The 27,663-nt window shown below is 39.3% G+C and overlaps 1 protein-coding gene across 12 annotated transcripts in view; it reads right to left on the reverse strand.

Moving 5' to 3' along the window:
* The window catches only part of FRYL (FRY like transcription coactivator), a 182,921-nt gene that overhangs the window by 116,306 nt on the left and 38,952 nt on the right, over positions 1-27,663 (reverse strand). The window contains exons 1-2 of one of the 12 annotated variants that reach the window (XM_087735821.1): positions 15,163-15,311; positions 14,394-14,868 (exon numbers count right to left, since the gene is read on the reverse strand). The exons of 10 other annotated variants lie outside the window; for them this stretch is intronic. Coding sequence is in view for 1 of the 2 variants with exons in the window: in XM_087735818.1 (XP_087591944.1) it covers positions 15,163-15,238 (76 nt within the window). In the remaining variant the exon portion in view is untranslated. Of the gene's footprint in view, positions 1-14,393; positions 14,869-15,162; positions 15,379-27,663 lie in introns of those variants that run through there. One more of the 12 variants, XM_087735818.1, reaches the window with a different exon arrangement.

Consider the following 27,663-nt stretch of genomic DNA (forward strand, 5'->3'; position numbering starts at 1 on the left):
AGCTCAGATGTCTAGCTATCTGGCATCAATTCCAATGATTCACGTCATCAATTTCTTCTCTACAAACGCAAGCAGTTACAACTTTCTCTGACAGTGTAAAAGCTGAAAATGTTGACACCATCTCATCCTATGGCTTGCTGCTGGATTCCCAGCCTGGCTGCAAGCGTTTACCCAAACTGTACCACTAAGGATCCAGAAATAAAGTATCCATTTGCCATTAGCAGACGTTTTTTCCTTTTTCCTTTTTTTTTTTTAGATAAGAGGAACTTTCCAAGAGGGGATGCAGATTCCTACTGAGCAAATTTAAGCTTCCTAGGGGCAGTTTGGTTTCTCTCCATTCCCTCTCCCAGCCGACGGACTGCAGTTCGAAAGCCACAGAACGATGGTCAGCTTCTTAAATGACAGGTAAGTCTGCAGGTATACTTGCACACAAACTTTTTCCCCCATGCCCTTTCTGCTTAGTATGGAAAGTATGCCCTGCTCAGCTCATGGGGTGAGGGAAGCAGGGCAGAGAACAGAACATTTACTACTAACAGAGAAATCCATTTTTTCCTTCCTGGGCTATCAAACTGAAGGCTGCACACCAGGCTGGAAATGCACCGATGCTCTGAATCCTATGTTAAGCATGAGCTAACAAAGGCAATAAAGTTATATCAATGCTTGGCTAAGTGATGTTAAATTAAAAAGCATAAGGGAGGCAAAGGCAGCAGGGGGAAGATACACCAGACAGGCCTGGGGACTAGAAGAGTAGAAAGGGAAGGAAAGAGAATTATATTTGCTAGTGTTTATTCCAGATTTCCACATACACTGTTCTACAAGTTAAGGAAGCACACATTTCCACAGCAATGATGAGAGTGAACTTACTCTGAATAAAGACTTCATTTTTATGGTACACTAATTATGTGAAGAGAAAGAAAAGCACAAACTAAATCCTAAATCTAAAGCTTTAAGAAGCAGTACCTAAACAACTACAACTAAGACAAGGGTATAGCATCAAAGGAATACAAACACACTGATATATGGGCTGCACAGACAACTTAATTCTAACACTTGTCACTGCAAGCATATAATCTATGATGAGGCTTTGTTTCCTTTTAATATATTAACAGATCCATATACACCACACACAAAAAAACGCATCAAGTAACAAGGTCAAAGTGATCACAGGCATGCCTTTATTAACCAGCAAACAGAAAAAGAAACTTAAATACCTTCTCTCATCTTTCCTAATCCACATTTCTCTGGGAAAACAAAACTCCACATCCTCAGTTTGAAGAATTAAGGATATAAAAAACCCTATTGATGCACTGTACTGAAATAAAAAAACAATGACAAAATGCTCAACAAATTTGTACTTGATATTATTTTGAAAAAGATAGTGCCAGAAGCCAGCAGCTTTTGCAAGGAGTTCACTCGCCAAGCACAACCCAAGGTAGTTTGTTTAACACACCACCCCCCGCCCCCCACTGCCTGCTTATTCTTTCCTTGTGAGAAGAGGGCAATTCCAGCTCCCAGTAGAAAGAGGAAAAGACTTTTCCTCATTATCCTCATTATGCTCATTATCCTCAATTATCCTCATTAATGTCAAACTGATACCTTTCCTGAGTAAATGCAAAAAGTAATGAATACTGGCAGCTTTGCTGTAAAAAGCTATTTTGGAAAAAGACTCTGGAGCATCAGTTATAAAGTAACCAATAACTTCAAATCCTGTATCATTAAAAAAAACCCCAAAAACCTATTTTTAAAAATCTATATAGAAACCAAATTAATTTCTTTTAATATGCTCCATACGAGCACTATGCATATTGAGCATACTAATATTTCAGATGAAAAATATTTCTACAAGTTAAAACTCAAAAACATTACATTATCTCAGATCAGGTCCATTTAAAGAGCATTTTAACATCTTTGTAAGCAACTGCCTAGTGAAGTACTCAGAAATATTATAACAGTATTTCTGATACTGAGGTGTGGTTTGAAAAATAAAGCGTTAGGTACACACACAAGGATTAAAAAAGAGAATAAACAAACAAATACATTTGAACATTGGAATATGCTCAAGCATACACAAATCAGGGTTAGAAAAAGTCTCATGCATTAAGTATCAGTTTCAGGAAAGAACAACTGTTGTGCGCTCTGATTCCGTCAGTTTTCCCTAGTAATCCTCCATACGAACATAGGAGCTGAAAAGGGAAAAGGGAAATAAACCTCTGAAGACTAACTCAATCTGTCACGTTTAACACAAACATGCCAAGGAGGAAAAAGAAGAAAACCAACATTTTCAAAAGTATATTCTTACAGTAAGTTTGCTGAGGAGTCAAATGTACTTTGCTGAGCCAACTCCTTTCATTCACCAAACTCTACAGAAAAACAGCAATGCCAACTGCTGAGTTGGTGATGGTCTGGGATGTCTATTTTCATTTTTTCTTGGGGAAAAAGTTTGATGAATACGAAAATTAGCAAATATCTAGAAGATTCAGGATTGTTCACTAGGCCACTTATCCAAATTTGGTTCGTTTCCATGGTTAGTGTGGGAACTGTATTTTGAGGCTTCTCAGCACTTTTAAAGTCTTTAACAGCATAAGGTAGCGCCGAGTTCACATGAAGCTAACAATATTTTTTTAAAAGAAAGCATGAGATACATGTATTTCTAACCAGACCTTCTGAAGAAATTTATCTGTGGTAAATGCAAATAAAAGTAAACTAAACTAGCAAGAAACTGAAGTTGTACAACTCCTTAGAAAAACAGATGACAGCCTTCAGGGCTTTACGTCTTCAGAGAAAGTGCAAGGACACAGCACAAACCTGGCAAAAAAATCTCATGTAGCATGCAGACATAGCCAGCACTCGAACCGGACCTCTGTAAGAAGACAATACTAAGTGCCATGCAGTGCTATTCTTAGCTACCATAAACAGACCGAGCTTTCAGAGTTAACAGTCAGTTCCAGGGGAGGAGACTAGTCACATCTGAAATAAAAATAGGTTATCATATGCTTGTCCATGGAACTCCTAAATACATGGCTAAATTGGTCATTTAAAAGATTTGAGCTGTATGTATGGAATTCAAAGGAAAAAGAAAAAGCTTTTTTCTCCTATCTTCCTCAACTTTCATTTTAACTTTTTACCTGATTCTAATTTACTTCAGAAAGTAGTTTGCTTTCTCCACAATAAGAAACTTTATCTGGTTTCAATACATTCTTATAAGCTCTAAAAAGCATTGTAGAGAAGTGTAACCGAGAGGCTCAGACTGGTATAAATGGGAAAGTCTGGCTGCAGAGGCACCAGGGGAAGCAGGGCTCTCAGCATGGCCTGCATGAACGGCACCTGGGTGAGCAGGTTGTGGAGACCCCCCCAGACATCTACCTGCAGTTTCACAACACACCCAGATCTGGAGACAAAGAACCATGGCGACTTGTAACGACTCACAGAGGTGGGACAGGATGGGGACTGATCACTGTCAGCTCCAAAAACGCATATCCAAAATCTGTCGGCAACCAAAGAGGAACTTGGGACATGAGAAAAATGTGGCACCTGGCATCCTTACCTCCCATACCATGGCCATGGATTCCAGACCTAACAGCTGGACACAAGCATCGTGATACCTTTTTGCTGGACAGACACCTTGAACATCCCTGTCCTGGTGCCTAGCTGCTGGACGAACCTCTTGGACACACGCTCTGGGGCTTGAGAGACTGTGAGAGTGAGTGAAACCTCTTTTTTCCCTTCAGTTCTTATTTTAAATAACATCTCCTTTCCCTCTTATAAGGTCTCACATTTACATCTGCTACATAGTTTATACAATATTGCAATAGTATTTCCTACCCTGTTTTCTGATAAAAATTAAATAGTAGGATTCATATTTTTGTAGGAAGATGCAGAAAATAATCCACAGTCTACCAGCAAAGTAACAGACATGCTCGCCTACAAAATGAAGTATGGTAAAATCTGTTCTGAAGTCTTCCACGCTGATAGACAGGAATAAAAATGTTTATATATAAAACTGTATTTTAAAGAGAGCAGCCTGTAAGGACGTAGGACAACTGTATCACAGTTACACTCAGAACTGTAATCATTTTCATACTACCAGGTTTTGAGGCTTGAAAAGTAACTAAGCATTTAACTGTACGCACTGACAGCAACTATGGCTCGGCCATTAATGACAGGAGCAGAATTTGGGTAGTATTTAGAAGACTACACAGTTCATCACAAATACGAAAAGAAGAAAAGAATAAATATACTAGAAGAAAGATACAAAACTATTAAGATTCTGCTTTAAAAATTCTCCAATGTCCAGTCCCCTTCCGGAACAGAGGGTAAAATTTCCTAGTAGAGGATATCACAAAAACATGGTTGTATAATCTGTAACACTCCTTACTACTGCTACATGAAGAAAGAAAGAGGGAAAAAAAAAAAAAAAAAAAAAAAAAAAAAAGAGGTCACTTAGGTCACCAATCAGAATTAGCACAGATAGCTAGCCAATGTCACCATCTCCCAAGTTGCAATATATAAATATCCTGGTAGCATTATTTTGAAAACAGAGCAATACTTGCTTCATTCTTGCTCAGGTATACTATTACCAAAATTGTTTTTATGTGTTGCCCAACTATTCCTACTCAATCCCCGAAATCTCAGCTTCTCTGGTCAAAGTTTTGGACCTCAAGCTTCCTCAGTATATCAAAGTTACACAGGCAAAATCTGTATGTACCCTAAAAAAAATTACCTCATTAATCATTCTACAGTAATAAAACACAGATTAGGTTAACAACTGAACAACTTTTGAGGGGTACAGAAACAGAGAGCAGGGAAGCAGCCTGGCCGCGCTGGGACTGTGCAGTGACCACAGAGCTCAGTCGGGGGTTAGGGCCTCAAAGCAGGGAGCGCTCTGGTCCTGACACCTGGAAGGAGACCAAATGCAAACCACAAAACGATAACGAGTTCTGGCCTCTGCTGAGTTACACTCTCAGCCAGTGACCTAGAAATTTGAGTTTCACATCCAAAGCTCATCGCTCATTTTTTTCCCTGATGATGTGGTATTTAAGTTTGTATGGTCGTATATTGACAACACCATAAAACATCAAGCTGTTTTGATCATACTATAAAAGCCCACTTCCCTTCTGAGCCAACTATAAGTTTGCTAGACCCACAGAAGAACGAGATTATGGTTTTCTGCCTCTGCAGATGGAGAACACAAGGCAGTCTGACCAGCAACGCACTGCTACTCCACAGCCACAACTCAAGGGGAGGAGCAGTGTTTAACCTCCAGAAATACGTCACCAATACCTTGCTAAACTTGGCAAGAAGCACAAGACAGGAAAACAGAGGAAAACTCAAGAGAAACCTACCAGGTTTTTTCCTAATTGTAGATTTGCAATCTACAAGAAAACTTGCAACCCTTCACAAGGCTCTGCCACCTCAATGGAGTCACAATGCAGACTGCACACAAGCCAAACATCTTCAAGTTAACAAGACAGATCAATACATTTAAAGGTTAGAAATACCCTGTGTCCCTCTCACAAGACTTTTTTAGGTAAGACACATGCAAAGCATACGCACGTTACAGCGCCATTAACTCGGAAGGCTAACTGGGGCCCAGCCTACAGCTTCTGGGTGGTACTCCCAGGCAGCAGGAATCGGAGACTGAGGCTCTTGGGAATTATAAACCTGCAGAGAAAATCCTGTCAAGATGGCCCAGCTGCTCTTCTGCACCTTCATGGGTCTCTGTCAGCTCTCCCAGTCCCCAAATAGCTAAAGCTATCCAAAATTCACAATCGCTTTTTGGCGGTGAGTCTTCGTAACCTTAGTCTTAAAACTGCAAATATTAAATGAAACTAAATAATTCTCAAGGACTTGACACTATTTTTCTGGGCACTGTTAATGTAAATGGTCTTAGCAGAAGTAAGGAAGTACAGAAGAGATATGAAAGCTTGAGAAAGAACTAAAAAAGTGCAGGAATATATCTAATAAACCAGTATCTAAACTAAAATTAACCAAGGAATCAGTACTTCCTCACTTCAGGTCTTCAGAATAAGCAATGCATACTATTTTTTTATTCTGAAAACTTGCATCTCCAGGAAGATACCAGTTTGGCACAGCAAGATTCAATTTTAGTGAAGCTGAACTTCAGCTCAATACACTTCAAAAAGTTTTCATGCTCAGTGGCAGCGTAATTCACATCCTCCACCACATTTCAGATAGTGAAATCCTACAGGCTTGCTTCCAAAAGTACAGAACCCATGTCTGTGCCCTCCCAGGCCCTGTCTTGCCATCCTCTCCCCTACTCCATCAAACAAGTTATATTCTTGTTTCCCTTATCCTCTCCAAGATGAGTGCTCTAGTTTTCCAGTTATAGTATCCCCTTCAGGGATAATTCGGCCATAAAAGATAGGCACAAACTATAAATTGAAAAAAAATAAGTAAAAATGATTCAAACAATTCTTTGAACCGTACTACAGTGACAGATGCTAGGACAACTTTTTTTAACAGTGGAATCACTTTCCTTTTGGTCACCTTTCACGATATTTGTGAAACCCGGTTTTGCTCATATTGTTTTGCTTACCATAATTCTTTCAGAATAATGATACACTTTTACTTTCTTTCCTGTGGAGGAATAATTATAGCTTGAAGTAAGTACTCTCTCAGATTTTTTTAAATTACTATTTAAGAAGAAAAAAATAAGAGAAAAAGACTGCAAAAATCTTTCTTTTCCATGCACTTCCACTAGGGAATTTCTAGGTTTCAGATTCCTCCTTCCTCTTTTCCTATCCTGTTAATTTCTGAAGGGAGAGAGGTTCAAAGATAAGAATACCCCTACAAGCAGAACAGCGCACGACTCCACCTTAATATCCCCTGATCAGTCTATCATGGGATCCTGGCCACAGTGTCTCGAACAGCTATCAAAAAAACTTTACACTTCTCGGCCAGACCTCAGTACATCTGGGTTAGCCTCCTTCTTTCTTTGCTTTGCTGTCATAAAAACGAAGTGCCAGTTGCCAGCCTCTCTTTTTTTTCCAGGACAAGACCTCATTTGTAGCTGAAAGAACAGTAAAAGTCTGGTGATATTTGGCCCAACTGCTATGTCCTGCTGACAGCCGGCACAAACAAGATGTCAGAGAGAGAAAGGAGGCAGGTTTCCACCGAGATGTCAGACACTCAGTTTTCTAAGCCTGACATCAGCTGCATTAAGAGCAGCTGAGCTGTTACTGACCAGCGACCCTGGCACCCTCTCACACATCACAGTTCCTAACCTGAAGATCTTAAGTTCTAGTTCAGCAGCGTGAGCAAAGGAAGCAAACAGGGATGATGAACAAAAGAAGCAAAAGGAAGAAAATCAACAAATCCTAAGGCTACTTATGCTGCTTGGGTAGCACTGTGAATAGAACCATTCTCTCCAATACCCATTCGTTAGTTAGCATTGACTTGCAAGAGTTTAATGCGTTCATAGGTATTTCTAGACCAGCATTCTGGTCTGTAGCAATTGTCTAAAAAGGAAACTTCAAAAAGTAAAGTTGAAAATATCCCCAAATCACATGCCAGCTGTGCCCAATGGGCAGAACCAGAGGAGTCATTTATACTTCCCATGCTGTGCTTTCCTAAGATCTCTTTAAGACATTAATTACTTCTAGAACTTGAACTAATTCTTGAGCAAGAAACCTATAAATATTAATGTTTTAAATGAAAAACTTTATTTTAGAAGCTTGAAACAGTTGGTTTTTTAAATTCTTGGTGGTCTATTTCTGAGGCTATCTAAATCTGAAGAAAAGTTCTCTTCCTCTCCTTTGGATTTTCAAATTCTTGGTTTTTAAGAGAAGAGTGAGAAAAGATAAAGAATGAGGAAAAAATTTTATATGCCTGTTGTTTTCTACTACTACTTTGAAAGCATTATATGTTCATTAGTAATATTTATTCTGAACTGGGTCAAATCTGTCCTACACATATTGCTTTTCTAGTTTGTTCTAACTATACCTACTTAGGGCACCAAGTCTAAGATCTAATGAAAATAATCAGAGAGTCATAAAACATGTAATTCTGTAACTGTATTGAAACATCTTGCACCTCTAGCTTTTTGACCATCACCGTATTTTAAATACTTCTTGATCAATCCGTAAAAACTCCTGGATTTGTCTAATAAGAGTTATCAATGCAAAGTCAATGATATAAACTTTGTTTCTTTCTATATCATAATTTTTCAATAATTAATATTCTAATATTAAAAGTAATCAAAACAAAGCAATTCTATGCCTTAACATTTTATCTTCTTCTGTTATTGCAGCTTGGCAGCCTATTATACAAATCGTATTTCAGTAAACTCCCCTGAAATTTCTCCCAGGAGGTAGTTCCTATCAGACCTACTAATGCAAACCTTTGCTTGTGACATTCGCACAGGCAACTGGGAATGTCAGAGTTCAAACACTTAATTCATATTTACACTAGCATGGCCCAGGGCCTTTTAGGTTCCGAGTGCCCCTTTTGATTTAGAATGGCCTTTTCCTCTTTAAATTTAAATTCACCCTTTATTTTGCACTGTACCTAACAATTTAAAAGCTCCCTTGGATTAGCATCATTACTCTTTGTAAAGGAATGAGGAAGAATATTTCTTTCTATACAGAGGAAAATCTGTAACTACATGCAAACAGGATATAATATAGCAAACAATAGTTTTGCTCCACAGAGTGTTCTAAAGTTGGCAGTCATCTTTCTAAATAAATAAATACTGTTTTGTCAGTGATCTCTTAAATACTATTAAATCTCTAGTGTCTGAACCTTTCCCCTTCAAATACAAAAGCACCAGAGCTAGAGTTTAAAAAAAAAAAAAAGTCAGCAGAAATGGGGCATTTGATATGGGTTGTTGCAATTGGTTTATCTGGAGCTTTCCTGAAGTCCATGCAGAGCATGCAGTTTATTCTAGCAACAGTAGCTGACAGAGTAGTTTGCATTTGGGGCACTTTCTCCTTTCAACAGCATTCTCTTCTGCAATTTGAATTGTTACAGAACCTAGTTATGGGTTTAGCAAAAAGTATATTGCTTTAATAGAAAGAACATACCAAAGGAAAGCTCATTCTAGCATATCTATGCCTGATGAAGATAATCAGATAATTGTATATCCCAACACATAATGTACTTGATACAACACAGGCATCTTATTTAAAAATTAATATGAAGAATTAACATGAAGAACTTCACACATGACTATCTAAAAAAAAAAAAAAAAAATCACTGTTCAAGGTTTTCCACGTTGATGTGCAGAAAAGTCCAAACTAAGGCCCAAAATATCATATAACCCTATCTACTTACGATTGGTAAAAATCTGGTTACATACACATCCATGCCCTCACACCCAATCTACATGGGAAGTGTTATAATATAGACTGTAGGCATCAAACAGATAAGGCTGGGGAAAAGTATACATGTAGGTATGAATGTTTAGCAACAGTGAAAGCTAGACCAATCCAAAAATACCCCAAAAATGATCACACAGCTTCAGTCACACAGAAGAAAAATGAGCAAATATAAAGAAGGCTTCTATGCAATACATGTGAGAGCAAGGCTCAGTGATCCAGCTGAGCTGGGACACCCATACATGCCCACCAAAAGAGGCAGTCAGCCTCTCACTGCTAGGCAGGCAGTCCTGACCCTTCTTTTACACCAGCCCTCATGTCTACCCTCCTTGCCTTGAGAAGACTCAGTTGGATAATCTAACAAAACAAAAAAAAATTCTCCACATTCCCAAGAAAACTTCTGCTCATGTAATGACCTAGAACAGCTCACTAAAAGGATGAGACAAGTACTGCAGCTGGCAGGTGAAAAGGTGACAATGTTGCGCTGCTGGGGGCAAAGCCACCACTTTCGGCAAAAGTGACGAGCTCAGCCATCTTATGAAACTTTCCCCATCTTCATGCTGTTCACTTGACCCACATCTAATGGAGTGCGACTGAAAAAATTTGGCAACTTCAGAACTTTCACTTATGTATACTGGGTATTCTTCAGCTTCAGGGTGGTGCATTAGTTTGACTGGTCTGGATGATCTACTTACAGCCTAGTTGTCTCCTTCCAGCCTACATCCATTTATAGACTTTGTTATTTCAACCCTACCCTGAAAGAAAAGGAAAATAAAAAAGCTATCTTCTCTTTACATAGCAGATTTACAACACAGAATGTTACTGGCATTTCATTTAATTGAATGTATGCCAACATACCATATACACCAGGAAATGCAATGACTCATGATCTTATGTGCCTCATGATGTACTGCACAAGTGGCCATCATTAAAGAGCACCTAAGTTCATAAAGAGGGCCAAATATGGAGGTTACACTCCATAATCCCTTAAAAAAAATAAACTAACACATTCACATTTTATTGGATGATTAAATACTGACAAAAACTTGCTTTTCCCATGACAACTGACAGGCTGTGGAGAAGCCATCATAAGCATTACGTCCCTTCTAGAGCAAACAAACTCGCTGCTCCAGCAGTACAGGGATCTGTAAAGACATTTAGTATTACAAAGTATCCTTAAATACATTATAAAAAAAAAGAGTGGAATTTAAAGCTTTTTCAAAACTTAACATAAACTTGGATTCATCTTTCATTTTAAAAATTCACTTTTCAGTATAGCAAAACAATTTTGGAAGATACAGTCATAAGGAAAAATCAGTACGTTCTCTGGAGACAGTCTATGGAGGTTCCGTATACAAGATGACTACCAACCGTCATGATTTTTTGAAGTCAAGGTTACAATTAACAAGAAGTTAACTGAACACATTATTATTTGGGACATTTAATATTGGAGAAATAAAGTTAACACCCTACTTAATACTGTACTTATTTAATTACTATTATTGTTTTAAAAGGCACCAAAAATAGTATCTCATGAAAATAACATTTCTCTTGATTGTGAAGTAACACTGATTTTGCCACTGGAATACAAAACTGCCATTAAAAGGTGTCTGAAAGTTCTCTAGAGCACTAGAGGTTTTATTTTTCTTTGCAGTTTAATGGTTGCTGGGAAAACAAGTTGAAATTTATCATACAATAATGATTCCGAAAATACTAACATATTCTGCTTTTATCGCTTTTAAAAAGTGTAGTCCACTAGCAAACTGCAACAGAAGGAGCAAATCTGTCCTTTTCCTAAAGCCATGTGCACCTCCGCATACACTCCACCTCACCCCAACTCCTCCCAAAGAACAAGACCAGCAACAAAACATTTGTTCCACAGTTCTTCATATGGCCCTTTTTCACATCCGTTCCTATCATGGCATTGTAAGGTTATCTCACCTTTCTTATTTAAATTACAGTTTCATTGCTGTCATGAAATGAAAAGCCACAGAATAAAAATGAATCCATTACATTTGTTAAATACTGTATTATCAGAGCAGAACCTCTCTTGAGGACCAAGAGTTCATTTTTGGTTGGTAAAGGAGGAAGTAATCTTCAGTCAAGCTAATCCTATGGGAAGGTAAGCAATTCTTCAACTCCAAGTGCTTTTTTCATTCACAGAAGGAATGATTCAGAAGTTATCTGCCAGGCAGCTCCCCAGTTTTCACATGCTTGTCAGCACCTGGCAGCCATAGCTCCAATAATTCACTTCCTTTTAAAGTTGCTCCATTTCTTTCTGATTTTATAACACATTTTCAAAAGTGACTGCTGTACAGGCAGATACAGCTTGCTTTCCTGCCATGACTTTGTTCCCAGGCTCACAAGTCTGAGTAACTTTGAAAATCATTGTCACAAACCCTTACCAAAAAGAGGCCAAGGGCAACGACCTTGATGAAGCTTTGGCAGGCACGACATCAAGAGCAGTCCCTCTCTCTTAACCGGTATGAGTTCCTGAAAGATATGCATGACTTCTGAATCAAGCTGAGCAAGCTGACATGAAAATCTCATGAACCACCTCCAGCACTGATTTACCAAGAAGGAGGTAGGGACACGCTCAAGGACAGAGAAGCACCCACAGGACAGGCGTACCCTTCTGTTTACCAGACAGACACACCACAACTGCAGCACAGCAACAGAAAGCTGTGTATTCGTTATTAGAAAGACAATAGATACATTTTTTTGTTCCTTTTTCATCATCCAGAAATAATTGTTTGTTTCTGAACCGGACAAGATTATTAATACAGTAAATATTAGAAACACAGAAGAGCTTTTAAGAAAGCAGTAATGGGTTGTACTCCTGTTTACTGGAAAGCAGTTGTTCCTGTCTAGACTGTAAGCCCCAGAAACACAGGCATCGTTTTCACTAAAACATGTCATATCTTACAGAATGGTATTCATTACATAATGCTTTTCATTGTAAGCAGCGCCACATTTGGTTTTGAATGCATATACTGCATTACTAAAAGTAATTCTCATGGCATCCAGATCTCCTTAACCTTAAACAAAGGTTTTTGTGGGCAAAATTTGAGAGCTTTCTTAACCAATAGACATAAGTAACAATCAAAACAAATATTTTTGCTACAAAAGCAGAAACCTCAGAAGAATGGTTAAACACACCACATATTCAAACCGCAATGGACTAAACAACAGAATCCATAACTTTAAGAGCATTAAGTTACATTATCACGACTGAAGTTCCTAAAATACTGTGGAGCCAAGCAACCTGAGGACAAGCCAGTATAAAGTCTCCATTACATCCACAACTTCAGTAAGCAAATAATTCTTAAGCGGGAACATCCTCACTCTGCTGTTGGATTAAAAGAACATTCCTGACTCCATTGAAAAAGAAGTAATGCCTAAAATTGTTGGCACAGAGACAGCATGCTGAAACTAGGCCATATGAATGTCACTTCATTGTTGTTACTGAATGAAAAAAGATCAACTACAATAAAACCTTAGCCAGCACTGCAACAACATTATGCCAGCTAAGCAAGCCCTTAACCAGACCCATGGAGCTTTGCTGCCTTTCTGTTATACAGTTAAACACTCTCTACAGATGCTTATTTTTATGTATATGGAAATGCATGCAAGCATACCCACTCCTAACGTTCTTTAGTATACAAAATTCTGAAGTTATCATATAAACCACAAAAAGTAGCATTTGCATATAAAAATTTTACGAAAACACAGGAAAAACCTTTCTCAAGTAATTTCTCAGCAGATGCACAACTACTGAATTTCCAAACACAAACTCAACATAAATATCATGTAATTCCTTGTTCTGCACATGCTGCATCACTTGATTGGAAAACGTTTTAGGAAAAAAGCCACTGGCTTGCCAGCTCAGCTCAGCTCAATTCACTAAGCTATCCATGTGAATCACAACACTTAAACCCAGGCATCGCAGGCTGCATAGAGAGGTCTGCTCCTGGCCGGTCAGCACGGTGGAAAGCCATCAGAATGCGACTCTCACACGCTTACAGAGCAGACGTGCAGCTATGCCGTAATCATGGCAATTTTCACAAATGGAGTGACAGTCATGGAAAAAAGTGAAATAAACCCCAGCTATCCAATCAGTGAGCACAGAAAATTAGTTTGTTGGTAGACGATCCAAGTACCACTTTCTGATGAAAGAGTCAGGAAGATCTTCCTCCGTTGTGCTTACATAACAGAGGACATAAAGGAGAAAACATAGCATCGTATATAACCTCTTCTCAGATACCCTTTTTTATTATTATTACTCTTTATCTTATTGCAGCTGACAATTGTCTAGTCTAGATTCTGCAATTCATCTTCTTACCTGTACAGCAATTATTTACCTAGTTGTAGACTGAATTTATTGTAACAATGTATCCTATGGCGCACTTTAGTTTGGAAACAATATATGCTAATAAAATCAATTTTAAAGATTTTACATCATTTTCATGAGACACCTTCAACTTCTACTATAAAATATTAGAAAAACTCTTCTGATTACCTTTATTTCAGCAAGAATGTTAATAACTACCAAGTACTATTACAAGGTATAATTTGGAACAGATACAGTTAATCTGCAAGACACAAACCAAACAAAGTGAAAAGCAAAACCTATAAGGATGCCTGTTTTGAAATATTCATTGTTTTAACTTGGAAGTCATTAGTCTAGAAGTTACTAGTCCAAAACACGAATTACAGCAGTTAGTGCAAAAAGCAGATCTCATATCTGAATAAGCTATTAGGACAAACTAAATATCTGCATACTCTCCCAGCACTCATTAATACACTATACAATAAATAACTTGCTATTAATTCCTTCAAACAAGACAGGTGAACAAACAATGCTGTATTAGGGTAAAAATCCCTACGGAGGTATTTTGACTAAGTGTTTGGCGAGTGGAAACTGCATCCCAGTACACCTCAAACAGCAATTAATGAGACATGACTTAAAGCTGAGATACCAGATATCTCCTGCTTTTGACTTTTTAATTTTTACAAATACAAGAAACTCAAGACGTACGAAATACTTAGCTGACGTACAATTACGTCATCTTTATCACCTCCTGGTGTACTGTCATTAGGCTGCTGTGCTTACGGTAGCAGAGCCTGCTACACAGTGCAAGGTAGCTCCCAGGTCCAAGACCCTGCATTGAAGCGTGTGCGAAGGGGTGATGTGAGGACAGACTGGTTGTCTTTACCAAGAGCAGCATCGTTGCCTTCGGTGGTTCAATTAAGACAAGAAATCTTCATAGAAACTCGAGATCCAGGCCATTTAGAAGATCAAGGTGGGCACTTTTTCAAGGTATAATAATGGGTTTGAGGCACAAAAATAATACCCCCTGCAAAACACTCGGTCTGAGGACAACTGCTTTTGCTTCAAGGGAGCATTCGGAGCTTGGCAGAACTAAGGCACAGTGTCAGCATCTGGTAACTCCGCAGAGACGAGCATCTACTTGTCACCTCTCTCGGACAGCAAAGGGTGCAAAGAACTTCATCAGGCTGAAATAACTGCAGCCTAAGAAAACGAATATATATATATATATCTGTATATATATTATGTATATATATGCGTGTATATATATGTATATATATTGCATATATATATATACACACACACGCGTTGTCTTACACGACAACTAGGAAGCAGATAGCGCGCTTTGGTCGCCTCTCACACTGGCTATGCCAAGTTGCACCAGCACACAGGACCGCTAAAACCCTGGATTTTAAAGCATAATTTTACACAGCAGCGTGCAAAAAAACCTAAAAAATCCGCCGTGACGCCGTGGCTCCCGGTGCCAGCGATACTTACTGCTGCCGCTGCTCCAGGATTTCAGCAGGGACTTTATGTTAATTTCGAAGAAGAGGGAATCCTGCAGGCTGAGCATGGTGCCGGGGGCAGGGCGGGAGCGGGGCGGCGGCAGGACCAGCAGCACCGGCGGCGGCACCGGCGGCGGCAGTGGCGGCAGTGGCAGCAGCAGGAGGAGGAGGCGCGTGCCGCCGCCCGCGCCGCTGCCGCGCGGCCTCCCGGTGACGCAGGGCCCGGGGGGCGCGCGCTGAAGGCGGAGGCGGGCGACGGCTCCTCGCGGGACCCCGCCTCGCCCGCCAGGCCCCGCCCCCCGCCGGTGGCCCCGGCCGCCGCCGCCCCGCCGCGCCGTGCCCGGGGCAGCGCTTCCTCCCGCCGGCCCCCTCGGGCGGGAACGGCCTGGAGAAGGGCCGCGGGCTGGGGCTGCCCTGCCCGTACCCGAACCCCCCCCGCCCGGTGCTACCCGGCGGCGCAGACGGACGGGCCGACCCCTCGGCAGCCGAACGGCACGGCTACTCGCAACTAAAAGCGAAAAGGACTAGAGGAGGCTGGCTGCACTTCACTGAGTTTTAAATAAACTTCCAACCGAGCTGTTAAAAGCGCAGTGAATGCAATAAACTGCCCGGCATGGCCCTGCACAGCGCCAAAAGCACGGCAAGCCTTCTACGCTAAAAGATCAGCAAAATAAAAGGAAAAAAAAAAACCCAAACGTGAAAAGCGCACACGGTGGAGGGCGGGAAGGTGGCGAGTACCATCCCCAGGGCGGATGCCCGCAAGAGAAGTAGAGGGGATCTAGCTTTGACACCTACAGGTACGAGCAGCGTGGGGGTTTTTCTTACTATCTTTTAAAGGACCTAACAACACAATTTTGACACTTTGTTCGATATCAGCTCAAAGGCCACGACGGAAAGTATCCCAAGCATGAAGTCTCTGGCCTCCTAGGGATGCAATCCAACACCGCCTTTAGACGGGGCTCAGGATTTACCACCGTTCTTTTGGGGTAAAGCAAGATACCCCATCCGTAGCCTTTGCCCATTGCAGCACAGGGCAAAGCAGTTTAAGGCAAACCCCCTTCACTCTGCCCACATTACCGGGTACCATCAAAAGGTAGTGACGCTCTGCCAGCTTGAGGTGTTATCTTTACACAGGTCAAAAACACATCTGAAAGTGTCTCGAGATTTTAATGGACAAATCTAAAAGCAGCTGAAAAGTTCGGAAAGATTTCTGCGTGCTGGCAGGAAGAAATGACAGGGAGAAACCAACGCCTGTGTCCACTACTGCCACCAAACCATCCATGTAACCTTACCCTGGGGTCAAACACAGAAAACAGAGAACTGGATACTGAGATTCCTGTGACACTGGATGCTAAGAGTAGTTTTATTTAAACTATAACTTGACCCACACCATACAGATGAACTACAAAATTAATGATACGGGTCCAAGGTACACTGATTAACTACATCTGCTTTAAGATCATTTTTTAAAAGCCGACATAGTTTCAGAACTGCCCCCCCATTCTGTACTAGGGTAAACCAGCCATGAGGAACTCACGCCTGTGCCCTCAAGATAAACAACTTCCGATAATTCTCGTTTAAAACTGGTGTGCATTGAATACTTTTAAGGTTTGTTTTTTCTGGTTTGAGGGTGTTTTTTGTTGGTTTTTTTTGTTTTGTTTTTAAATCCACACACACACCCCCTTCCCAAAAAGACAAAATAATTATCACTACCAGGAAGGTAACGTAGACCAGTCGATGTCCAGCTGAGCAGTTCTAAAAAAAAAAAAAAAAAAAAAAAAAAAAAAAAAAAAAAAAAAATCGGTCTAACACAACAGTGGAAGGACACCGCAAAAAGAGCGGGAGAAGCGTGTCACTGCGCTAGCCCGTTCAACCATTGAGACAGCTGCTGTCCGACACCCATTCAGGAGACTAAAAGTTTTATTAAAAGTGAGACTGGTGTGATCACTCACTTTTCATAGATTAAAAGTACTCAAACTTTCCCCATGCAACAATATTTTTCTATAATATGATGCTAAATTGCCACAAAGACCTGGATAGTCCTTTATTTTTCTTCCCAGACAGAGTACAGAACGAGCATCCACACTAAGTAACTCTTTGGGACACCACATCGAACTTCCTTTCCTACGCCTGTTTCAGGTAATACTGCCTATGTAGTACCTCCAATTACCTCATACTCCTTTTTCATCACTTCTTTTATGAATACATTCAAATTTCTACTTCAAGCATTCCTTTTTCCTCTTACTAAATAAGATCTAACAGAGGTTGTATTTTGTTATGAGTAGGATATAAAGGTCAGATTTGGGAACTGGCTGATGAATTTCACCACTAATTTGAAAGACTGTATTAAGTTGGTCTCTGACTGCCTTTAACACTGGGCTATAGAGAGTTCTTCAAAGGAATCCTTGTTAACAGCGTGCATTCCAAAATCATGAGCCAACTCTCCCAGCACCTCAAAAATAATGACTTTTTAAAATACACTTTGGGTTCTTTGTAGTTCCCCTTTCCCCTCCCTTCAGCTTTTATTCTTTAAGTTATTTGTGCCATTTATTAAAAAACAATCACCCCAAAAACCCCAGGAGATATACTAAAAAAAACCCCCAGAAATACTAATCTCAATGTTCCACCTCCTTGGAGCCCTGTTAAGAAGAGTTTCAACAAACAGAAGAGCTGCCAGTATTTCTGTATAGCAGTGTTTCAAAAGTTAATGAATGTTAGGAAATCTTTTTTAAAATTTGCCTTTATTTATGATATTGGTGCATTTCTCCAAGCAAGTTACATGGCTTTCCCTCATGGTATCTGTGATTTTGTTGCACTATTATTTATTCATCATATCAACTACTAATCACTGTTAATAGGGCTTCCTCAAGGATACTAGCAATTAATTTTAAATGCAGTTAGCTCAATAGAAAATATTAGCCCATTAAGAACTTCTAGGATGTTAAGAATATTTTGAGAACTGTATGTACCAAGAGTATAAGCTTTTCATTCCAAAGATTTCAGTAGAAGTATTGAAGACTAGGAATACTTAATATTAGGAACAAAAATATTTTGAAAAGAAAAATCCTCTTTTAATACTACATGAATATACGTATATGTATGTTTTCATACATATATGCACAGACATAAGAAGTTGGATTCAATGGACATCATTAATTTACAAGATTTAAGAATGGCATACACCAAATACTGTACTACCCCTGCCCACCCCCCCCAAAAGAGAGAAAATAAATACCAGTACAATTCTATTTAACAAGAGGAGTAATGGACCTTTCAGTATCTCAGCATTATCTTAGCATTATCATATAAGCATCAGTGTCATAAGCATTATCTTATTATACAACGGTGCATAAGCCTTCTAACATTTCTTCTTCCTCACAACCCCATTTACATGCTTTTACAATCAAAGATGTATAGACGACAACTACTGCAATATTAGACTTTTTGGGTTTTGTTTTGCCTTTTAATTCAAGTAATGAGGGAATCTACCAGATACTAGAATAAACAGAAGAGTTCAGGATAAAGCACAAAGTTTAAAATGTAGCTTTTTGTTTTATTTTTAATCAAAACAAGAATAGTAGAAGCAGGAAAGAAAAACCATGGCTTACAAGCTTCTGAACCTTGCCAAGCGCAGACAAAACTAATTCACTGAGAAAAGCCCAATAAAACTCTTTGCGCAGAGTTACAAGATATCATCATCATCATCATCTATTTCTAAAACTGCGTAAGAAAATGTCATTTACAGGATGGATTCTTTTCAAGTTCCTCATTTTCAGAGAGAAAAATGAAAGAGACTTCTGGAAAGTACACTGTGTTTAAAATTGAGAGCAAGCATGTCCACTCTGAAAGAGTCTAAAAATACCTGTCACTTTGGAGTACTTACATGGGAAGTCTTTCATAAGATTATTATTTTACTACCCAGAGAGAAGATGGAAAAGAAAGCATTTGCATTTAACTATAAGCCAATAGCTTTGATCTGGAGCTGGTTTATGTAAGAGAAACAATCCAAAAAGAAACTCTCAAACTGAGGATTTATGCATACTTACATTAGCAGCCTGGGCATTACAGAATTTTAATACATATGTAGTTTATATACTGATCCCAATATTTGCATACCTTTTGATTCTGCATCATTATAAATTTCACTATGAAAGGGAACATACTACTACAAAGTCTATGGTTTTGATACTTTCTCAAGAGTCAAGGTGTGGTATGTTTGAATGAGCACACTGGTATCAGTAAGCTCTAAAAAGAGCAAGACAAGAATAGGACTGTAGGTGTAGTAAAGCAGAAGTGTGCTCAACCTGCAAACGCAAGCTGTTTGCACTCTACTAAAATGATTAATGCAAGTGTCCAGTTCACAACATGCTTTTTGCCCAGATATGAAAACGTTTTAGTAAAGAGGATGGCTAGAAGCAAATTGCTTGAGCTGCTTCCGTGACGTCAGTCTGCAGACTTCAGGCTGCAAATAGACCTATACGTTACGAGTAAGCCCAGCTGCTCTGGGAAGTATTAGACCGTCCAGTCGTAGTACTGTTCATTCATTGCATGCTTGACCTATAGAAGCAAAGTCAATTCAGCACTTCAAGAATGCACACCTTTTAGGTGTAATATTCAGTCCATGTACAGTAAGCCCAGTCACATGACAGGGAAGAGTTGCCCTGGGTGTTATAAGTAGCTATAGGGCCCAAGCAATGTAAGAGATCAGACACTATTGTGCTGTAGTACAAATAACAGAAGTTTCCTTTTCTTTATTTGTAGAATTTGGAATTTAAGAAAAAAAGTATTTCTAAAAGGACCGCTATACTTACTAGGATCAATACGTTTACTACAAATATGTATGCAAAGGTTGTTTGTACAGCTTTTCTTTAATTAAAAGTAGCATCATGCCATTTTCTTGGAGCTGCCCAGAAACATTGCTAGCAAGTATTTTCAACAATGTACATAAAATAAGTGCAGTGCATAACAATGGCTGTTTCTGTAACTGCCAGAGCTCTGGTCTGTGGCAAAGACCAAGATGCAAGACCAAAAAAATAATTTAATATGGTTCACGCTATGTTTTTTCAGCTTCATCTCTCCAGGATGAAAAGGTAGGGGGATTTTCATGACTGAAGATATTGCTGAATAAGTTATCTTAAAAGAGCAATATTCAACTTTTTAAAGTTTGCTTTTAAATGACAAAGAAATAACATTTTGTACAAGATTCATTTATGTTTCACAAGGAACAGTACAGATTTTTAGCCTCACTTCCTCCCCCCCGCCCCCATTTGAAGTGTTACTCCCCGGTTCTACAATAGTTTTATTTCTCTAGGAGTATATTCGTATTGTACTCACTCCCTCCCTCACCCCCCCCCAATGCAGTTCTTGATCTTTTCTACTGGGATGGCCGAGATAACAGAATATGATTTGTCTACTTATCCCTCTACAAAACAGTTTGCATTAATCATTCCAGCATAAATATTCAATTTAAAAAACACAGCTAAAGGCATTCTTTTAAGTTATGTAAAAACCATGGAGTCACTGTTGCTTCCAACAGTTTCTTTTGAGGTTTTCAGTCCTACTACATTCATTTCAGGATGATACGGACTGACAGAAAATGCATTCAGGCAAAGAACTACAAATAATATTTCCCACTGAAAGTAAATTATGAGTTTTCCAACTAGTTCTGGAAGGACACTGAAGATGCACATCTTTCTTGCAGAACATAGGCTTTTAGTAACATCAAAGAGGATACTGTTTAACTTTTCAGGAAGTTACCATTATCTTGATTGAACAGTAACCACCAAAAAAACCCCAACAAACAATGAAACCCATGCCACTGCCCTCCCCCCCAACTTTAAAGAAACAATAATTAAATCCCCAAAAATAAAATAGCTTTCAAGGAAGTTTAACAAAGACCTTACCAACTTCGTAAGGATTTAAGACTAAACAGATTTCAATCTGGCCCTTCCTGAAAATCCAGCTTTCCAGATCAGCAAACATTACAAGATTACAAGGAAATGAATCAGTAATAAAAAAGTGCAACATTTCAAACAACCCAGCAGGCAGTTCTGAGATGATATTTAACCAACCTCTCTCCAAGAGGAAATGAGACAGGTAAGGTGATACACAAACCTACAGCTGTAACCATATCTCACGAGCCTGACAAATCCAAGTTTCTCAATTTTCAGAGGCGTCCCTGTAGTTAAAATTCTAGAGAACTCAGTTATTTATTCCCTCTCAGATGCTCAATTTCGACCTTCCATGACCGCAAACCTTAAACATACAAAGCCTGACTGGTACAGGTCTGTGTTGGACAACTTGAAATAACTGCCCTAAGATCTGATCTGCCCAATTCTGTACCATGTCACCTTCCTTACTGTGCTTCGGCATTAACATACCAACATACTGGTTTTGGAGAACCAGCACTCCAGTTTTCACCAGCCTTTTAAATGGAACCTGGAAACAGTTAGGGAGCTATACAGAAAATCCCAGCTTTGTCGCTGGGTGTTTAAATGGATAGAGTAGGGAAAGGCTTAACTCCGTTACCCTACAAGGCCTTAAGACAACTGCTACAAATCAGTTATGTTTCTATTTTTGTTGCTCCTCCCAAGCTGCTGGATGTCTGTGCCACTTTTACAGGAAACATCATATTTGCATTATGTGAGGATCAGCTACTCTATCCCTACAGAAAGCACTGGGGAAAAAACCACCAAGAGTTCAGGACTCATCCAGGAAAACAAAAAAAAGAAAAGTGAATTAGCTATAGGGGTAAACTCAGCACAGAAGTCCCCAGTCTGTTAAGCCTCACAAGTGCAATAATACTTGGGTAGAAAATGTTCTCAGCCCACAGAGTCCCACTAGACTCGCACAGCAGCTGAAGGTACTCGCGTATTTGCCTTTCCCTGTGCCAGGAGATAAATTTCTGCCTTCCTCCCTCCACCATAAGCAAAGTTGAACATTTGCTCCTGAGCCACTGCCGTTGGCAGCCTGCAGCCCATTTCTGTTTATCCGTTAAAGCACTTTATGGCCCTGCATAATGCAGATGTACCTCTGTTCTGCCACAGAGCGCTAATGGCAGGCAGGGGGATGGGGGACCGCACAGTTACAAGTGGGAACTACTTCAGGTGTCTCTGCTAAACCTCCTCACAAGCACAAGCCTACCAACTTACTCCACCATAGCCTAACCCCCTATGTAGGTATGTAGCTGGCAGAGCAGTTTTACAAGCTCTGCACACAGAGTATAAGGACTTTGAAAGCTGTAGTTACAGGCAGGAGAAGGAAAGAGAAGGGGCAGGGCATGGACAGGCCATTTTCTCAAGGTTTCAACTCCTGGAATTGCTATTCCCAATGTTTCAGTTACACAGGGCAGGAGCATAAGGAGCTCTATAGCCCAATATCATAAATAAATAAACAATTACATTAACATGGCATCCTTCATAGTTGAAGTAAATTGGCATATTTCTTCACTCCAAAGTCAGCAAAATGTTTAATTACAGTGCATTTTTTTAATGCCTTAGTTACCAGGATTTAAACAATTAACTGCTTTTAATGCTGAATTGTACAGCTTTCCCATCTCTGTGAAACAACAGATATTCTTGTAGGAACCTGAAGCAGGAGTACAAAATAGAAATGCTTTAAGATTTAAAAAGGTAATTAATACATATACATTGATTTGCAGGTCAGAATTAACTGAATTCATGAGTGTCATTTCTGAACCTTTATCCTCAGCAAGCATACCGTTACATTGAAGAAAAGCAAGAGAAGAAATAGAAAAAATCAGGAAGGGAGAAACGAGAAGAAGTAACAAACCCAAATGCAGCTAAATGCAACAGTTAGATACCAAACACCTAACACACACTTTACAACAAGGCCACATTTGCCTGGAAGTTCTGCAAACTGTCCACAGCACAAAGTTCCCTGAAGTGCCTCAGCTGGTGGACTACAAAACAGCCTTGGCCAGCTGATGCACCTGTGCCAGCACTGGGCGAGACCACCCAGCAGCTCTGAAGCTCATCACTTCACCTCCGATGCCGCAAGCAGCCTCCATCCACACACCGGCATCTGGCAGAGCAGGTCAACTGCAAAGGGAGAGTATCACTTCACTGCAATCCCTACTAGTTAAAAGAAAAATGCAGAACTGAAATCAGGTGGTAGAAACATGTTCAGGTAAATGGAGAATATGCTTAGACTTTTTCTGTTCATGGAACTGGCTGCTCTCTAGTTGTCAGTCATCTTATTTCTTGATAGAGCACTAGTGTACATGTTAATTACTGAAAGAAATTAACAGAACATGTTAACTTTCCAAACATACAATCTAACTACAAATATATGTGGTATAATTTCATCAACTTCTGGGCAAATTAAACCACTCAGTTCTATGCTGCTCCTTCCATGAAATAAGAGTTTATGGAAACCCCAACCAAAGAATAAAGAAAAAATACTTTAAAACTAATTCTAAACAACAGAAAATAACATACTGGAGAAATACAGTATTTTTATACAAGTTATGAGCTGTTTTTGTGTGTTTTACTTCCTGTTTTTCCTGCCTTCAAGTTAGAAAATATTTTGAAATTAAAAACATTATTCCTTCAGCCAGTCATCTTCTCAAAGAAGTAACTGAGACAAGGCTCACCCCAGCGCATCTTAAAAGATGCCAAGAGAAACCAGACGTTTTTGGGTCAGTGTCTAATACAACTGTGCAACAGCATCCTGATGCTGAAGTATCTAAATCTCATATTGCCGTACTGGTCTTCTCACGGAGCAATGAAAGTCTCCCAAGCAATCAGGGTCCAACACAGGTGCTTGTCACTACAGACCTCACTGGTACTAATGAGCTAACGAATTATTATTATTTATGTAGTATCTCTATATAAGGGGTATCTCACAGCCTATAAAGCGAGGGTATGCCATGTCCTGAACATCCAGAGCATCTCATGAAAAACTGCTGCACACAGGAACTTAATCCCTTTAGAAGGTACCATTGCTGAAGTGATGAGGAGGCTTTCTCAAAGTTTCACCTATCTCTTCAAATCAGTAGTGCATTTGGACTTCTCGTAACAAAAATCTTTCCTTTATAAATAAATACAAACACCAAAAACCTTCAAGCACAAGCCGAGAATCGTCTGTCTGGGAGGGTCTCTGCTTGCAGGGACCTCTTAGAACTTGGCTGGAGAGCAAGAAGACGCACGTTGAGTAAAACAGCCGAGGCCACGAACACTACTTCCCAAATCACTGGTATTCTTAAACAGCGCTTACTAATTGAGAAAGCATATTCCCAATTGAAGAAGGCACTCATGACATTTCCTTACTTGAAGGGCAACTAAAGGCTATTCAGTGCTAAGTTAGAGGCACAAAGAATGCCATTTACTGAAAATGGAAAGGCTTTCCAAAGTAGCCCTTGATTAAGATGAGACAGTTGAAATTATTTTCCCTCAGTTTGGATCCATGTAATACTTTTTAGAAGGAACACATATAAAGTTAGCAGTCACAGGGTAAGAATCATTCTGTTATTGAAGAGCTTAAACCAAAAGAAACTAGAAACATGGAAGTCTACAAATCAAGACATAAAACAGCTAACAAGTGCAGCCAACAGAAACTGCCAACAGCCATCAAAAGCATCATGAATTACTGAAAAAAAAAAATCATATCTGCCTCTTCCATTTAAAATTCACATTTTCATTAGAAACAGAAAAACCACCCCTAGAGGAGATTAAGACTTGTTAGATCACCTATAAACTAAAACTTTTGCATTTGAAACATGGACTCTTTTCCTTTTCAACTGAAACCTGAAGAACTGTTTAACAAAACATTCAAATTATAATCTTTCTGTAACTTAAAACTGAATTGCTGATGTCACTAGCATGGCATCTTCATAGGCAACTGCTGATTTAACCCTGCTGGTGAATACTATATTGACCTTGGAAATACTTTCTGGAGCATTAGGGGGGGGTGTTATTTTGGATTTTTTAGCCCAGTGATTGATTTTAATGTGTTTTAAAGGATAACAGATTTTACTTAAAGGAAAATGGCTCCTTAAAAATAAGCTGAGATTTTGATTTTATACGCTGTCCAGCCTCTTACAGACTCTACCTTGGATCGCAGACATACCTTATAGAAAACAGATAGCAGTGTCACAAGTATATTTTAAAATCTGTTCTACATGCAAGAGATTTACAGTGTGAATCAAAAAGGAACAACATGCTAAACCCTTCCCTCCCTCTCAAAACATCGCTTTCAAGACCTGTGGACAATTTAGACACAAAGAATTTAAAAGAATACTTTTATGTCCTTGTATTACCATCTTATCATAGAGTGACTTCAGCACTTCACAGCTCCCCTTTATCGGCTATCGCAGGATCTTCTGAAGACTTGTTTTTCTGCCTATGTTAGATTTTTTCTCATTCTCCCTATACTATCTCCTCTCTCTCCCTCTCCTTCAAGTCAAAAGCTTTATTTTGTCCCTCTCCCAACTATCTTAGTGTAAAGTAATTGTGGATTGGAAAGGCAAAGAGGTATTTGCTTCATTTACAATTCCCACCCTAAGTTTTAACTGCATTATCTCAAAGAATTAGCCTAATGTTTTAAAGAACATTTGCAGCTCAATACTGTCCAATTTCACCTCTAATTTTTTTTTTCCCTAATAAACTGGAGTTCTCATTAGTTTTGACTTTTCAGCTTACGATCTGCAGGACAGAAAGACAAAAAGAACCGAAAAGAGCCCAAACACCAGGATTACTAACATTCACTTCCTAAATTTGCTGTTGGTTCTTTCTCACATTGTTTCAGTTTGCTGCCTATCCATTGATATTGGGAGGGGAGGCGGGGTTCCTCTTGGTTTAGCAAACTGAACAGTCTCACCAAGGACAGACATGCACCAGGACCACCATAAATGAATATACAAGACAACTATAGAGGTGGAAGGGTACAATCTCCTTTTCACAGCATTGAGCCATTACATCGGTTCAGCTGTCATATGAAGTCTTTTACTAACATACCTCAGCTTCGGAAAACCTTTTAAGTGCCTAAAGTCCAGAAGCTGCATAAAAAAACCCTGCAAATGTGACACAGAGGTAATCTATTAAGTGAACAACAGCACTTAAAAAAATTGTAAGCTCTGTTCACCATATCTCAGGGAAAAAAAAAAAATTACCTCCTCATGAAATCCATATGAGTAGCTGTTAAGTATGAAGAAAAGGCCCTTCTAGATCTACCTTTGAGTTGTACTGACACTCACCTTGAAAGAAGCACTAAAGTTACAATTACTTTGTCACTCTTTGGGATGAGGTAAAGGTAAGGTTTGGCAAGAAAAAAAAAAAAGATGAAAAAACCCACAAACTGTAGCAAAAAAGTATATTCATTGTAAATTTCTGCATGCTTATTCTTCAGATGAATCCCTCGGACAACTACAGTAAAAGCTATTAGGCGTGCAGCCAAGTACACAACACAATTAAAAAAAATCAGATCTCAAAAAAATAGGGCCAAAAATCATATTTGAGATATCTCCTAGAACTAAGTCATACCATCATCTTTTTTTTTTTTTTTTTTTTTTTTACAAATATAACTATAGTTGATTTTCCATATTAATTGTAAAATGAACAAGTCAAAGGCGTACTCCCTTTGCACTCATGCTTACTTTTAAAAAGACTTGCTGGGCATTATTTCAGTTCATTATTGACTCCATCTTAAGCAAATGCCTTACTTAAAAAACATTTACCCAATAGCCATTGTATCTGCTTATAAGCAGTAATAATAAAATGTATCATTACTGCACTTAAAATAAAACTCTGGAGAGATGCTTGTGTTTCCATTTATCTAAAATATTAAAGAGTTTTGCTTTCCACAAATCAATATATTTAAAACAGAGGGTATCCAGAAGGTGACTGCTACTTTTGATGATGGTAAGACATGTAATGCTGCCCCCACTACGGACCAAAAAGGCCCTCTCAGTAAGTTGACTCCCCTCGCCAATTCATCTCAAAAATACTGCCCCAAAAATATTAGAACATTTTCTGCTGGCTTTGTGAAATGAATCAGCTGAGGGAAAGGCCACACCAGTGCCTGACAGGGGATGGGGAGGGGCTGCACAGCTGGGAGCGAGATTGCCGTTTTCACTGGCAGCAAACTGTTAGATCTGCCTGATCCGCTTGTAAAACCACACTCAAAAATCTAAACAAAATCCCTTTCCGCTACCTTCTGTTGCAAATAGCTTCAAGAGCAGGTTCCAGAGGCCCTTAGGAAAGGTTCCTTATTACTTCTTATGGAAAATATACATAGAACAATTTCCTGGGGCATTACTCAAGCAAAACAATGCTATCTGCTGTGATAAGAAAACAGGAGAGAGGGTTAGAAGTTTTTATGTAAATAGCACTTTGGATCACAAACAGTATTACAGAGCAGTCTCTGAATGTAAGCAAGAAGCAAACAGATTGGGGGGGGAAGCCATGGTACTTAGTTGCCCCACTAGCTCCTCCAGCCTTCTCCAACTGAAACTCAGAACTCGGGTATGGGAACT

This window comes from Nipponia nippon, unplaced genomic scaffold (assembly GCF_047370975.1).
Source record: "Nipponia nippon isolate SJK-2023a ecotype South Korea unplaced genomic scaffold, ASM4737097v1 scaffold_6, whole genome shotgun sequence".
NCBI classification, from domain to species: Eukaryota; Metazoa; Chordata; class Aves; order Pelecaniformes; family Threskiornithidae; genus Nipponia; species Nipponia nippon.